Genomic DNA, 15804 nt, shown 5'->3' with positions numbered 1-15804 from the left:
CACACACACAAATCAATCTATTTCTAGTTACTTTGAAAATGGGTTTCAAAAGCAACCAAAGTACAATTATTTGCAAGATACTTTTTAAACACTGAGTTTTATCTACTTATAATCAGTGGGGACTTGTAGTAGGTAGACAGTTGTCCCATAGAGATATCAGGTTCATATAAAATTAGGAAGTTATAAAGCAAAACAGGGCACCATCCCTCTATCCGATTTGCATTCACTGTAAGGCCAAGGACAACATAAGGGAAGATAAAAATAAATGCCAGTGGGAATTTCTAGCTGAGATCCAGCTCCTCGCTCAGCTCTGTTCCCTGTGGTGACCATTTGCTCCTTATTACAAATGTTCTCTTGTTCCTCTGACATTCCACATACCAAATTCTAATATGCTGTTTGTTTATTTAGACATTCATGTTCTTTACTTTGTAGTTGGCTTTGAAGTAGCCTTCTAGTTTATTCCAAGACTTCTTAAATACAAATTAGAGGATTTGTATTACTATTCCTGACTTACTATGGAGGTTCTGGAAACACGAGTGAATTCCCTATTAATGTTCTCCCATGTAAATGAAATTAATGTTTGCAAAATAAAGCACCAGTATAATGAAAGGACAAAGTATCAAATGCAAGTATAGCAAAAGTAGATTTAAAAATTCGTAATAACTTCTAGAACAGCACTTTTGATACCTAGCATAGCCACAAGAGCAAATAATTTTTCCACACTTTTCATTTCAAAGCATTATTCCAAGATTACTAAAAAGTTATTATCCAACATTATTTAACAGATATCCAAATTTTATTTATTATTTGCTATAAGCTATTAATACTTGATTAATGTGACACTTTAGAACTTACAATTTTCTTTTCCCATTTTCTACTATATAAAGTATTGCTTACAGGTTTCTTCTAATGTATAACAGCTAAAATAAACATTTTTAAAAATAAAAATAATTTTGCTTATAAATGTAATCTCACCCAAGTGACTTCATATTGTCGTACCTTGCTGGCCTCTTTTTTCCATTCTTTTGGACAATATTTATAAAGCTTTTGTGACAACTCCATATACACATGTTCATTATCTGCACATTAAAAAAAAAGGAGACCAGATGCTAAAGAAAGGATTTTTAAAAGAATATAGAAACAAGTTTCTTTTAAAGCCTTAAGATTTGTGAATGTAATCTGAATTCACATATTACCAAGAAAACCCAGTGAGATACTAGGAAAGGCCCTGTAAACTAGATATTAATGAGATACTTGTGAATTATTTTGCTTTTGCAATACAGAACACATGCTATTAAAATATATAATATTTAGAGGAAATGTTAGTTTCCAACTTCTGCTTTTTCTTAGTTCCTAGGGTCATTACAGCTTATAGCCTAACTTCTAACATTGTGGGTGTCAGTCTTAGGAAAACATGCTTTTGTTCAGCTCAAAGACTGCTCTTACAGGTACAAAATAATGAAACAGGGCAGAAACACCATCTTAATCGCTATGTAAGAAATTAGAAAACACTGACGATATCAGCTCATTTCCAAGTGAGAAGTCTGACCCATATTTTGTGAAGACTAATCTTTATTTCTTGTCTGTGTTCCACACACAGCAAAACACAGCATGACAAAATGATAAACCATTACTCAAACTGCGTTTGGGATCAATTTCATGGAAAAAGAAGAAAAATTTTATGAAAAGCAAGTATGAATGCCAAAATATCCCTTCCAAGGGATGATGTTTATAAGGTGAACAGAAAATAAGACTGCTAAAACCTATTCTAAAGTGATCTAAACATGTGAAAACAGGTAAAACATAAACACCTTCAAATTTCCCAAAGATAAATCTTTTAAAAGAGAGAGATATTTCACAAAAGAAGTCTTTGGAATTCCTAGATTGTACAAAGTTTTAAATCTTTTTAAAAAATTCCTTTTCTCCTATCACTAAAGAGATATCTTCATGGAAAGCTCTGCATAAAAATGTACCTGTTCTGGAAGTGTGTCTCTCTGATTACTCCAAAGATGTGCACACTTTGCTACATTTTGAATCCAAGTCAAATTGGATTTGACTGGAAAAATGCCAGAAGAAAATAGGAAGGGTAAAGTTACTCCTTGGTTATAAATGACATATCAGTCAACCAATTTCAATTAAAGGGATAGGAAAGAGATCCCAGACACACAAAAAGGAATGCTACTTAAATCCAGTTATTAAGTCAACTAACACTATCTCCCATCTCTCATATCACTGATTAAACATGAAATAGACATGACCAGACAACCTTCCGGTCGAAACTGATTTGTGTTTGGCTTGAGTTCTCATCTAAGGAAGCCAAATAATGAATAGAATTAAGATTGTTCACCCTAATAGTACATACATATATTTATAAACTACCACTATACCTCTACCACCTACAGTGTGACCAGAGCTTTACACCTTACGAATTCTCAAGCACACATTAATCCTGCAAAGCCAATAGAGTAGTAATTTCCATTTGACGTGAAAAAACTGACATTGAGAAAAGTCAAGTGGCACGTCCAAAGCCACACTGCTAGTTAGTGGTGGAACCAGAATTAGAACCAGGTCAACTGATTCCTGTTCCAATGTTCTTTTGCCATACTATCATCTCTTTTTAAAAAAGGACATCTTAAAAATTATTTTGAAACCTAAGGAAGCTATAAACTGGTTTTATTGGACTGACTTGTTGAACAACAAGCATCTAGCATTAGTTGTAGTAAGAAGAATTAACTTTGAGCATGGAATACTAAAAGTTGCTTAGAATCTATAGAGCCTCTTATCACTCTCAGACTCTCCCCTGAAAGAATGACTGAAGTCTGCACTAACACAAGGATAGAGCTTAGCAACTGTGTTTTATTGTTTTAACTACCACAGGAAGAAACTGAAGAGCAAATGGCTGATTCACAGGGTCCTGATGGGTTTTCTGCTCCATACTCTTTAGCTTCTCCTAAAAAGGCAACTGAAAACAGTTTACATTTTAGGGGAAGGAGCCTTGTTTATCAGCTGACCAACCCTATGCTGATATACTTTCCAACTTGGCAGGTGTAAGCATGTATTGGCCAGATTTCCAAGATATCTTAAGCCTTTAAATTTAAACCAATGCCAGCGTAGAAAACAGTCCACATTCAAGTATAAAACAGAATTAAATACACTGCACCAAAAAAATTCTTCTTGACAAAATGAGCAAAGATATATGAAAGGCTAAATTAGAGAAATTTTAAAATATCATTTAAAGGAAGAAAGTTTATAATAAATGGCTTTAGAGAAGTCCCAGAAATTTAACTCTAACTAAGGTGTTATGAGAAAAGACAGCTTATATGAAGTCCTTTACTTAAAATTCTTCTCCTCATAAAGAATATAGAACAAACTGACCCAATATTTCCAAGTCATATAGTCGGACTGGAAAAAAGAGAAGGGGTGAGAGAGAAAAACAAAAAATAAGATTATATTAATAATTACTTTGTGATACATTATATAACTAATAGCAAGAAAACCTGAAAAGAGAAGTCAGTTAAATGTCAAAAATTATAAAACAAATTAAATTACTTTTAAGAGTTCTAGCTGCTCCCTGAATGCAAGGAAACAAAAATCAAGCTAGCTTCATTAAAACATGGAAGAGTAAACACACAGAATCTAGATTCCTAAAGAAGAATCAATTTTTAAGTTCAAACTATAATAAATACATGCCTAAAATCCTAAATATTATTAAAAATACACAGTAATTGAGGTTAAAAAATAAATACTACGCCTACACTAAAAATGAAAATCAGTTCATGGATAGTTTAATAACAATACGCCCAATTTAACTTACAGCTATAAGATGTCATTTCGTCAGGGATAATAGGCTAAATCCATCAGAGAGGGCTCTAAGACTTACTTTGTATAACACTGAGTCCAAAGAGGTGGCAATCCTTTAGCCTGAGCAGGTCACAAACCTGGACCAACAACTGGTGACACAGAATCTTAACCTGTAGGGAAAAAGGCATGACTTGAAATAGCAATTCAACTGAGTTCACACGGGGAGCCACAATCAGGCCATTTAACGCATCATAAATGTACTCCTTGAAAGACAGGCTGACACTAGAAAACAACTGCTGCTTTATCAAAATCACTTTAACCTGGGGCTGTGTTTCAGTAATGAGGATCACAGTACCAGTTTTTACAACATGGTAATAAAGTACAAGACTCACAGATCTTATGATACATGGACAGAACTCTGAAACCATGGTGCATGATAAATGATAAATGAGTTTTGGAAAGCAGCATAGCCTACTCAGATTACCAAAAATATTTATTTGGCAAGTTTCTTTTTAAAAAAAACTTTTATTCATTTGTTTTTTTAATTGACTAATAAAAATTATATACATTTATATTATACAACATAAAGTTTCGATATGTGTATATACTGTGGAATGGACAAATCAGACTAACATATGCATTATGTCACATGTGTATCACTTTTGTGGTGAGAACACTTATAATTTACTCCTAGCAATTTTCAAGTATACATCATTATCAACTACAGTCACCATGCTGGACAGTAAATCTCTTGAACTTACTCCGTCTAACAGAAATATTGTATTTTTTGACTAACATCTCACCAGTTTACCAGTTTCCCTACCCCTTAGCCTCAGGTGACCACCATTCTACTCTCTGCTTCTCTAAGTCAGATTTTTTTTAGATTACGTAGGATTTGTCTTTCTGTGCTTGCCTTATTTCATTAAACCTAACATCTTCCATAAATTGCAAATTATCCATTGTTGCAAATGCCTTGTTTTAAAAGGCTGAATTGCGTTCCATTGTGTATATGTGCCACATTTTCTTTATCCATTTATCCACTGGTACACACTTAGGTTGATTCCGTACCTTGACTATTATGAATAATACTGCAATATAAATGGGAGTGCAGATAGCTCTTTGATATAATGATTTCATCTCCTTTGGGCATATACCCAGAAATGGGGTTACTGAACCATATGGTAGTACATGTTTAATTTTTTTGAAGAACCCCCATGCTGCATTCCATAATGACTGTATTAATTTAAATTCCCCCCAACAGTGTACAAGGGTTTCCTTTTCTCCACAACCTCATCAACATTTGTTATCTTTTGTCTTTTTGATAATAGCCATTCTAATAGGTGTGAGATGTCACATTTCCCTGCTATTTAGTGATGCTGAGCATTTTGTCATATACCTACAGGCCATGTGTATATCTTCTTTTGAGGAATGTCTACTCAGAGCAAGTATCTTTTCAAGGAAAGATTTCCTCTTAATAGTCTATCCTAAAAACTCATTTACTGTACAACGAGTTAGTCTAGACTTTTTTTTTTTTTTTTAAAGACAGGGTCTCAACAAACCTTTCTTTTTTTTCGTAGAGACAGGGTCTCTCTTACTATGTTGCCCAGGCTAGTCCTAAACTCCTGACCTCAAGCAATCCTCCCATCTTGGAGTCCCAAAATGCTGGGATTATAGGTGTGGGTCACCATGTCCAGCCTGCCTAGCTTTTAATTTATCATTGTTATTGTCTAATATGTTTTTAGTGCCTAAACCAGATTCTTTTTTATAAGTCCTAGCACAATTCAATCACAAACCATATCGATTTGGAATTCAGGCAATAAGTTATTCTGACAAGTCAAAAGTTGAATGATAAAACAGTCTTTAAAAGATACAATTTTCTTTCTCAATAATAATCTTATAATAATGCTTTCTCAAATGTTTAAAGAAGTATTATGGGAGACAGTAATTCTTCTGAGTCTATCTTGTTGACTTCAGGATTACCAAGGTTTGTTAGAGTTTGGACTGACTTTAAGAAACCACCCAGGTCAATTTATTTATTCTATAGGAACAAAAAATAAAACTCAGAAAACTTAAAGTCCTATCACTAATAGTGGCAAAGGCAGCAACTCACAGCCCATTTGTGTATTAAAATACTTTACTAAATATATATATTAATATGTTATAACCTGACAGTTTTTCATTTTAGCTATATACATTACATATGGCATCCCCCCCATATTAGTACTATTTGCTTGACAAATTCTTTTTTCAATAATGATGACAATTAGTTTAAATTATTATAAATTCTAAAAATTTGACTCTGAATTGATAGCTCTTTATCATACCTTAATATGGAACTCAGGAAAATAAAGACACACCAAAATCCCTCGAAAAACTGAAAGTCAAACAATTCAGAACTGGTGATAATTCTGATTGTAGTAAGAAGAATTTCCACAATTATTATTAAATAGGAACCAACCTAAAGCATCTTACCCACTGGAAAAAGCAGAAGATACTTAATACAAAAGTAGCCCCAAGTGAGCTACTTGGAAGTACCAGGAACTTATGCAGGGACAGTGTCTTATTTTATTTTACTTATTTATACTTATTACACTTTAAGTTCTGGGGTACATGTGCAGAACATGCAGGTTTGTTACATGGATATACATGTGCCATGGTGGTCTGCTGCACCCATCAACCCTGTCATCTACATTAGGTATTTCTCCTAACACTATCCCCTGCTTAGCTCCCAACTCTCTAATATGCCCCAGTGTGTGATGTTCCCCTCTCTGTGTCCATGTGTTCTCATTGTTCAACTCCTACTTATGAGTGAGAACATGTAGTGTTTGGTTTTCTGTTCTTGTGTTAGTTTGTTGAGAATGATGGTTTCCAGCTGCATCCATGTCCTTGCAAAGAACATGAACTCATCCTTTTTTATGGCTGCATAGTATTCCATGGTGTTTTTATCCAGGAGCTGGTTTTTTTGAAAAATCAACAAAATAGATAGACCACTAGCCAGATTAATAAAGAAGAAAAGAGAGAAGAATCAAATAGATGCAATAAAAAATGATAAAGGGGATATCACCACCTTTCCCAAAGAAATACAAACTATCATTGGAGAATACTATATATACCTCTACACAAATAAACTAGAAAATCTAGAAGAAATGGATAAATAGCTGGACACATATACCCTTCCAAGACTAAACCAGAAGTTGAATCCCTGAGTAGATCAGTAACAAGTTCTAAAATTGGGGCAGTAATTAATAGCCTACCAACCAGAAAGTCCAGGACCAGACGGATTCACAGCCAAATTTTACCACAGGTACAAAGCGGAGCTGGTACCATTCCTTCTGAAACTATTCCTAACAACAGAAAAAGAGGGAATCCTTCCTAACTCATTTTATGAGGCCAGTATCATCCTGATACCAAAACGTGGCAGAGACACAACAAAAAAAAGAAAATTTCAGGCCAATCGTCCTGATGAACATTGATGTGAAAATCCTCAGTAAAATACTGGCAAACCAAATCCAGCAGCGCATCAAAAAGCTTACCCACCATGATCAACTCGGCTTCATCCCTGGGATGCAAGGCTGGTTCAACATACGCAAATCAATAACCATAATCCATCACATAAATAGAACCCACGACAAAAACAACATGGCTATCTCCATAGATGCAGAAAAGCCCTTTAACAAAATTCAACAGCCCTTCAGTGTCTTATTTTATATTCAGGATATGTAGTAGGCACTCAGTAAGTGTTCAATGAATGAAAGCCAGAAATCTGATTCCCTGTAGGATCCTCCTCACTTTCGTTCTGTTCCATGACTAGAGACCAAGACCACTCCCTGAATTACTGAGCAAACTATTTTATAAACATGCCATTCAGCGTTTCAGGAAAACTGCATAAATGCAATCCCACCTACCTACACCACTGGAGAACACATTTGCCAATGGGAAATCATTATCGTTCTCTTTGTGTACAGCTAGCTTGAATAACCTGACAGACTAGATTTCTGTCCTACAGAAGTCTTATGTCATTTCCAACATTCACTTTAATAGGCCTCTGGATTTTGAGTTCCATATCATCATAATTCTACTTTACAAATAAACTTAAACAATGATAAAGAGGAGGAGAAAGCATCAAATATCACATAAAATTCTTAAGTTCAACTATATACTACAAATCTGCAACTTAAAATGTTATGTTGTTTATAGCACCTTTAATCCTTAGTTTGACTGTATTTAAAAATGTTGGGTAAGAAGCAGCCAAGATAAAATGTAGTAAGAAGCTAAAATTCCAAACCACAAACTAAATGTATAGGAAATAAACTATTTTAACCTTGTGTGACTGTAGACCAAATAACGTTATGTATTTCCTCCATGCAGCCCATACATTTATTATTGTTCTGCTAGTTTAAATCAAGTATTTGGAGCCTACTGCTAAAGCTCTTCAACAAATATCAAGTAAGCAGTGCTCTTATTCAAAAACTATAATTAAATAAGGCCATGGCTCTGAGGTCTTGCCTGCTGTGAAAATAAGCCTGAGTTTTCTGTATTTGCATATTATGAGTATTTAAGGCTATGTTTCAGCTGACTGTGAAATTTCTCAAGTTCTTTAATCTCCAGGAGCAATGAGAATGTTAAAAAGTGCTATATAGTATGAAGTATTAAGAATCAGAATTAAAGCTTTATGTAAAAATATACTCTATATGGACTTTTTTTTTTTTTTCTTGAGACAAGGTCTCACTCTCTTGCCCAACCTGGAGTGCAGTGGCATGATCATGGCTCATTACAGCCTCAACCTCCCAGGCTAAAGTGATCCTGCTAACTCTGCCTTCCAAGTAGTTGGGGCCATAGGGAAGTACTATCACGTCTGGCTAATTTTTAAATTTTATGTAGAGATTGGGGTCTCACTATGTTGCCCAGACTGGTCTCAATCTCCTAACCTCAAGTGATTCTCCTGCCTCAGCCTCCCATAATGCCGGGATTACAGGCATTAGCCACCTTGCCCAGTCTCTATATGGACTTTTAAATTAAAATAGCATGTGATCCTAAGTGTTAATGGTTTGTTATTGTGCAAGAATGTTTAAAACATACTCTAGAAAAAAAGTATTGTTTAGTCTTGGTGAAGCCATAAAAGCTCTTGGCCACAATTTATATCACTCAAATCTTTATGGCTCCTATATTTACCATGGTTTTACTTCCAAAATTTTCCCAGGTTTCCATATTTGCCTGATGATTAAAATCCTTTAAAATAGCATCTACTAATGCAACTCACAGGGAATTCACAATGACCAAAACACTAAATTTATTCCATATGCAAAAAGACGATAGTCTATCAATCACACCGGTCAGGGAACAAACCTGCACTGTTAAAAATATATGTATAGAAATTATAAAAGAATTAGTTAATAAAATCATTTTTGCTACAGTTAATTTATTACACTCAAACTCTATACATATTGACTGCTATTTTCTGAACAAAAAGATAACTTTTTGCAGAAAAGGAGGGCCCACTGGCAGCCATGAATTGTTTTTCTGGTAGTGGGGAAGCCTCCACCCTACTTAACCTAGTCCCTCCTTTGGTCCAACCCCTTACTAGAGAGGAGTTTGGGCATAGCAAGAGTCAATATGCCTGTGTCCTACCTTATATCTACACCGAAATCAGAAATCCTATAGGCCTACGTGGGATTCAGACTCTTCATCTTAATTTCATTAACAAAGTACACTAACGAAATGAACAAACAGTTCAAGGAAATAAAAACAAGTAAATTGATACTCAAGGGCTCACTTATGAAGCAATTCACGTATGCCAGGTACTTCACTAAGTACTCATGCATGTGACATCTTTAAATCCTTGTAATGTCCTGTGTATAGGGTAAGATTATCCCTATTTCATGGATGAGGAAACCAAAGCAACAAAGCAAAACAAAACTAGAAAATTTGCCTTAGATTGCAAAGTAAGTTGTAGAGTAGGGATTTCAACCCAGGTCCCTCTGACTCTGAAACCCACCTTAATCATGATATATGACTTCACAGTCTATGATCATAGTCCTAACCATCTTAGAGGGATTATTATACTAATATCATAAAAGAGAAGAGTTGAAAAAGTATATTATCTCTGCCTAGGGATTAAAATAATAATAGCAGCTATTATATATGCATCAGAAATTATGCTGAGTGTTAACCCTGAATTCTCACAATCACCCTGAAGCCAAAGTACTATTCTCATTTTAAAGGTAAAGATGATGAGAGAGGTATAATTAACTTTCCCAAAGTCATTCAGATATGAGATTTGAATTCTGGTCTATGTGTTTTAAGTATATCCACATCTTTTCACTTCCATACTACTCCTCACTTATTCTATAAAGGGAAGACAGAAAGAAAGCTAATACAAATTTAGTACCCACTAGGTACCAGGTACTGGGAAAGTTGCTTTCACAAGTAAAACTGGTGAATAAGCTTAGGCAACTTGTCCAAAGGTCACAAATCTAGTAAATTGTAGAGTCAAAATATGAATAATCTTTTCCTCAGCAATGATGATGATATTATTATTAACAACAACCAACATTTATTTTGCCCTTACTATGTATCATGTACCGTTCTAAGAGCTGGGCCATTGATGCATGCCAAAAACACAATCAAGTAACCAGAATTCCAGAGAGTGAAAGAAACTAGGTGTTGCTGGCACATAGATCTTTGCCTGTTTCACTCAAATTTTAGAGTTATCTATAGCATCTATTTAGGGGATCTTATTTTTTTTCTTTTTTTTTTTGAGCTGGAGTCTTGCTCTGTCCCCCAGGCTGGAAAGCAGTGGCGCGATCTTGGCTCACTGCAACCTCTCAGCTCATTGCAACCTCTGCCTCACAGGTTCAAGCAGTTCTCCTGCCTCAGCCTTCTGAGTAGCTGGGATTATAGGCATGTGCCACCACATCCAGCTAGTTCTTGTATTTTTAGTAGAGATGGGGTTTTGTCATGTTGGTCAGGCTGGTCTCAAACTCCTGATCTCGTGATCCGCCCATCACGCACTCCCAAAGTGCTGAGATTACAGGCGTGAGCCACTACACCCGGTCTAGGGGGTCTTATTAAATGCAGATTCTTGTGTCCTACCTCAGACTCACTACATCAGCATTTCTCCCATCCAAGTACTAACGAGCCCAGACTCTGCTTAGCTTCTGAGATCAGAGGAGATCAGGCCCATTTAGGGTGGTGTGGCCATAGACTACATCAGCATTTCTAAGGAGTGGAGCCCAACAAACTTTAGTAAGCTGCCCCAAATAATTCTGATATACATTCAAGTTTCAAAACCACTCATCTATAGGAGCAAATGAACTGGTTATCTTCCAGTCTGTTCTCTATAACTATCTCCCTCAGCTGAAATTTTAGTATAAATTAATTTCTTTGAAAATTATATTCAGCCTTCAGTATTCTTCACTAAGTCGGATTAGTCTGCCTTCACCTAACTGTGGTTAGTAAGGTGTGGTCCACATCCTGTATGTATGTGTATAAACACAAGAACATATACACATATTGCACCAGGTAAAAAGACAAATGAAAGTGAGAGAAGTTTCTTAAGTGCTTATGCTATATGTCCTAGATTATATATATTTTTAAAATGTGGTGGATATCTTTTATATAACTGTATAAAAGGTAAAACAGAATATTCACATACGTTAAGTAGGATTAGATTATAACTTATTTTGCTAGTGCCCACCCTGAAAAGAGAGATATTGTCAATTTTTATTCAGTTAAAAAAAACAAATGCTGTCAAAATAATACCGCATCACTTCACATAACCAAAAACAATTTTAGATACCCTGAGCAGCAATGTACATAATCAATGGAAATTCTGACCGAAAGATGACAAAGTTCACCCAACAGGCAGGCCTACTGGATGCTCAGGTAATACCTATACAAATATGAGAATACAGGAGTAAATTAAGAAATTGTGTTGATTCCAAGAATAAAGCCAAAATGACCATGGCAATAAGCAGAAACTTCAAGTTTTTAATAAAGTTATTTAAATGTCATATAAATTTTAGTATAACATTTGGAAATATTGTTTTATATAGCAATTGGATTAAAAATATAGTAACATGGCTAGGCATGGGGGTTCATGCCTCTAATCCTAGCACTTCGGAAGGCCGAGGCAGACAGATCACTTGAGGTGAGGAGACCAGCCTGGCCAACATAGTGAAACTCCATTTCTGTTAAAAATAAAAAAATTAGCTGTGCATGGTGGTAGGCACCTGTAGTCCCAGCTACTTGGGAAGCTGAAGCAAGAGAATTGCTTGAACCTGGGAGGCAGAGACTGCAGTGAGCCAATTCACTGCAGTCCATGTCACCGTACTCCAGCCTGGGCAACACAGAGAGAGAGACTCTGTCTCAAAATAAATAAATAAATAATTAAATTAAAATATAGTAGCATATAGGAAAGAAAACTAATTCAAGTCATGCACTAAGAAAATTTTTCTTCTAATTCCAACAGAATACAATCTATGAAAGCAAGAGTATGAAAGTTGATAATACGGAGGTTGAAAGATGTTAGACATAACACTGATTATCATAAAATTGTTTGGTAGTCTCTACCAAGGATAAATATAATGTAACCTATGATTCACAAATATACTTTTAATATAAACCCAGAAATATTTCTACATGTACATACACATAAAATGTTCATAACAGTTTTACAATAGCCCAAAACTTAAAACAACCCAGTATCTATCCATCAACAGTAGATGAATAGATTGGGTGTATTCGTACATGGAATATCACACCACAATGGAAAAGAAAGAATTATTGTCACATAGATTCACATGAATGAATTTCACAGCCCAAATGTTGAATAAAAGAAGCCAGAAGAGAATATATACATAATTTCAGCTTCATGAAATTCATAAACAAGCAAAACTTTGGTGACAGAGATCAGAATAGTTTTTGCCCTTTAGGTGGAAGATATTGACTAGGAGGGGTCACAAAGGATCTTTCTAGGGTGCTGAAAATGTTCTATATTTCAAGCAAGTGATGGTTACATGCATGTGTACAATTGTAAAAATTCATTGAGCTGCACACATAAGGTTTCTATACTTTTCAGTATGTAAATTGTAACTTGACTTTTTAAAGTTAAAAAAATCATATTCCTCAATGTTGAGGTTATGTAAGCAAGCTGACTATGACTCACAGACCATAAGCAACAGCTTAGTGTTCAAATGCACAGCCTATGCACCTAGTCCTGGAAATAGGCTAGACTTTGGCTACTCTTAAGATAAAATCAAGATGCATATTAAAAAGCTATCTAAGACCAGCCATGGTGGCTCACGCCTGTAATCCCAACACTTTAGGAGGTCGAGGTGGGTAGATCACCTGAGGTCAGGGGTTTGAGACCAGCCTGGCCAACATGGTGAGACCCTGTCTCTACTAAAATACAAATAATAGGTGGGTGTGGTGATGTGTGCCTATAATCCCAGCTACTTGGGTGGCTGAAGCAGGAGAATCTCTTGAACCTGGGAGGTGGAGGTTGCAGTGAGCCAAGATCACGCCTCTGCATTCCAGCCTGGGTAAAAGAGTGAGACTCAGTCTCAAGAAAAAAAAAAAAAAAAGCTATCTAGATTGGTGCAAAAGTAATTGCAGTCTTTGATATTACTTTCAATGGCAAAAGCCACAATTACTTTTGCACCAACCTAATAGCAATGATAACCATTTCATGTGTGTGAGATACAACTGTAAGCACTTAAGATACAAATCCATATAATTCAATAAAAAGTGTAAAAAGAGCAAATGTTTGTTTTTCAATATAGTAACCACAATTCTCCAATTCTATCCCAGGTGAGAGAATGTTGACAGTACCTACACACAAGCCACAAGGCTAAGTTAATATACGTATGGACTACTTAACAACCCAATTCTGCCACATTATTATTGCCCTAATTCTGTAAAGATTTCACCCTTAATCAAGTCGTAAGTGGAACGTGGTCACTGGTGAAAACATAATACTTAAACATTTCTAAACTGGATCTACTCACATTTATGATGATGTTCAGAGATTTATCGTCGGGAAGGAAAATGCACACACTGCGGCGGTCTTGCATGACTCTGTTGTTATGGAAATTCAATTTGTTCATTGTGTTTTGGGCTCTCTGGTGGTCAGGGCTGGGCTCTAGGTCCTTGGCAATTCCTCAGGTTCCCAGCACTCGAAAGCCAAGCTTGCCTCCTCATCACATGCTCTGCAGCAGAAGCATCATGGTGCTTGACTACGTGGGTTTCATAGCTGTAGAAAAGCCAAAGGGGAGACTCCTGAATAAAGGCAGTGAAGACTGTGAAGAGGGGGTCAGGAAGATACGTACAGCACTACTATTCTTGTGGGCACATGGACCAGGGATGACATGTCTCCAGCCAGCGCCACCTTGATACATGAGAACTCACTTAAATTCATTCTCTATTTTGCCCACAAAGTTTTAAACCTTTCATTCACAGTCAGGAGTTAAACTTATAACCAATGAGAGCCTCACACAGTCAAGGATGTACAAAGTACTACAGGGCTCACAGAAACACAGATCCTGTCTTAGAGGAGTTTTCAGTCCCACATGGAAGATAAAGAAAGGGTTTTGAATATGAAATGACAAAAACAGCAGCAGCAAGAAAATTCTCTGTCTTTTTTATTACTATCAAACTCAAATAAATGTCTTGGCTCTCACATTACATTCATTCTTCAACCATTGTGGTCTGGGCTTCCACTTCCTTCATTTCACCAACATGGCTCTGCTAAAGGAAGCCCGTGATCTCTAGCCCATCACTTTAATTGATCTCTCTATGACATTTATCCTGGTTAAGCCCTCCTTATAACATTCTTCTTCCTTAGTTTTTATAGCTCTTTCTCCTGATTTTCTTTTTTTTTTTTTGGAGACGGCGTCTCACTCTGTCACCAGGCTGGAGTGCAGTGGCGCAATCTCGGCTAACTGCAGCCTCCACCTCCTGGGTGTAAATCATTCTCCTGTCTAAGCCTCCTAAGCAGCTGGGACTACGGGTGCGTGCCACCACACCCAGATAATTTTTTATATTTTTAGTAGAGACGGGATTTCACCATGTTGGCCAGGATGGTCTCTATCTCTTGACCTCGTGATCCACCCACCTCGGCCTCCCAAAGTGTTGGGGTTACAGGCGTGAGCCACCATGCCCAGCCCCTGCCCGAGTCTTTAACCTGACAACGCAAACTTAATTTTTCCATTTATTATTTCATAAACTAATACACAGATAAAACAAGATCGCATATTTCAAATCATATTTGTATAGAAAAGTGTGACGGATTTTGGATGTCGCTCCTATCTAATTAGTTCTATTAAACATATTAATTGTATTATTTGATTTCTCAGTTTTTGAGAGAATTTTGTTTGCAAGTAATAGAAATTTTATCTCCAATTTTCAATAATTACACCCATTATTTCTGTTTTATGTCTCACTGCATTGGCAAGACCTTGCAGAATAATTTTAAAACAGAAGTGGGTATTTTCTACTTTTAATGGGTGTTCTAGTATTTCATATATTTTTGCTAACAGAACGCTATTCAACCAAGACATGTCAAGACTAGTTGCCTCTCAAACCATTAGTATTCATATTATTCCTTTCCAGCTACAACTGTAGGATGTAAAAGACCATTTCCAGGAATATGGAACTGTTTCACTAGGAGGAGAGTATATATAACTATACAATTTTCACAGAAAATACATTAATACTCACATAAATCAAAGCATAAATGAGATAGAATCTTGGCCAATTTGCTTAAGGTTAAATGTCTAACTCCTATCAGCAGGCAGGGAAAGAATACATTCTTAGATAGTTGGCACATTTAGAAAACATAATCTAGTATTCGTTTTAAAGTATAAATAAAACATCATTTATAAAAGAATCACTCAAAACAAAAACAAATGGTAATCATATACATGGTACACTTCATTATTAGGAAGGTGGCTAAAAGCCCGTTTAGAAGTATTCTGCTTTTTTTTTTTTTTTTTCTTTTTTTTG

At 35.8% G+C, this 15804-nt stretch overlaps 1 protein-coding gene across 2 annotated transcripts in view; it reads right to left on the bottom strand.

Annotated features, from left to right (window-relative positions):
* Positions 1–15804, bottom strand: part of FRMD6 (FERM domain containing 6) — an 85917-nt gene that overhangs the window by 28720 nt on the left and 41393 nt on the right. The window contains exons 2-4 of one of the 2 annotated variants that reach the window (XM_032251057.1): positions 13809–14053; positions 3881–3971; positions 1000–1079 (exon numbers count right to left, since the gene is read on the bottom strand). In XM_032251057.1, the coding sequence (XP_032106948.1) occupies positions 1000–1079; positions 3881–3971; positions 13809–13907 (270 nt within the window). In that variant the 5' untranslated portion in view covers positions 13908–14053. Of the gene's footprint in view, positions 1–975; positions 1080–3880; positions 3972–13808; positions 14054–15804 lie in introns of both variants that reach the window. The other variant, XM_032251056.1, reaches the window with a different exon arrangement.

Source organism: Sapajus apella, unplaced genomic scaffold (genome assembly GCF_009761245.1).
Source record: "Sapajus apella isolate SASKATOON/1434 unplaced genomic scaffold, GSC_monkey_1.0 scaffold74, whole genome shotgun sequence".
Lineage (NCBI taxonomy): Eukaryota > Metazoa > Chordata > Mammalia > Primates > Cebidae > Sapajus > Sapajus apella.
This window is presented reverse-complemented; position numbering and strand designations above follow the sequence as displayed.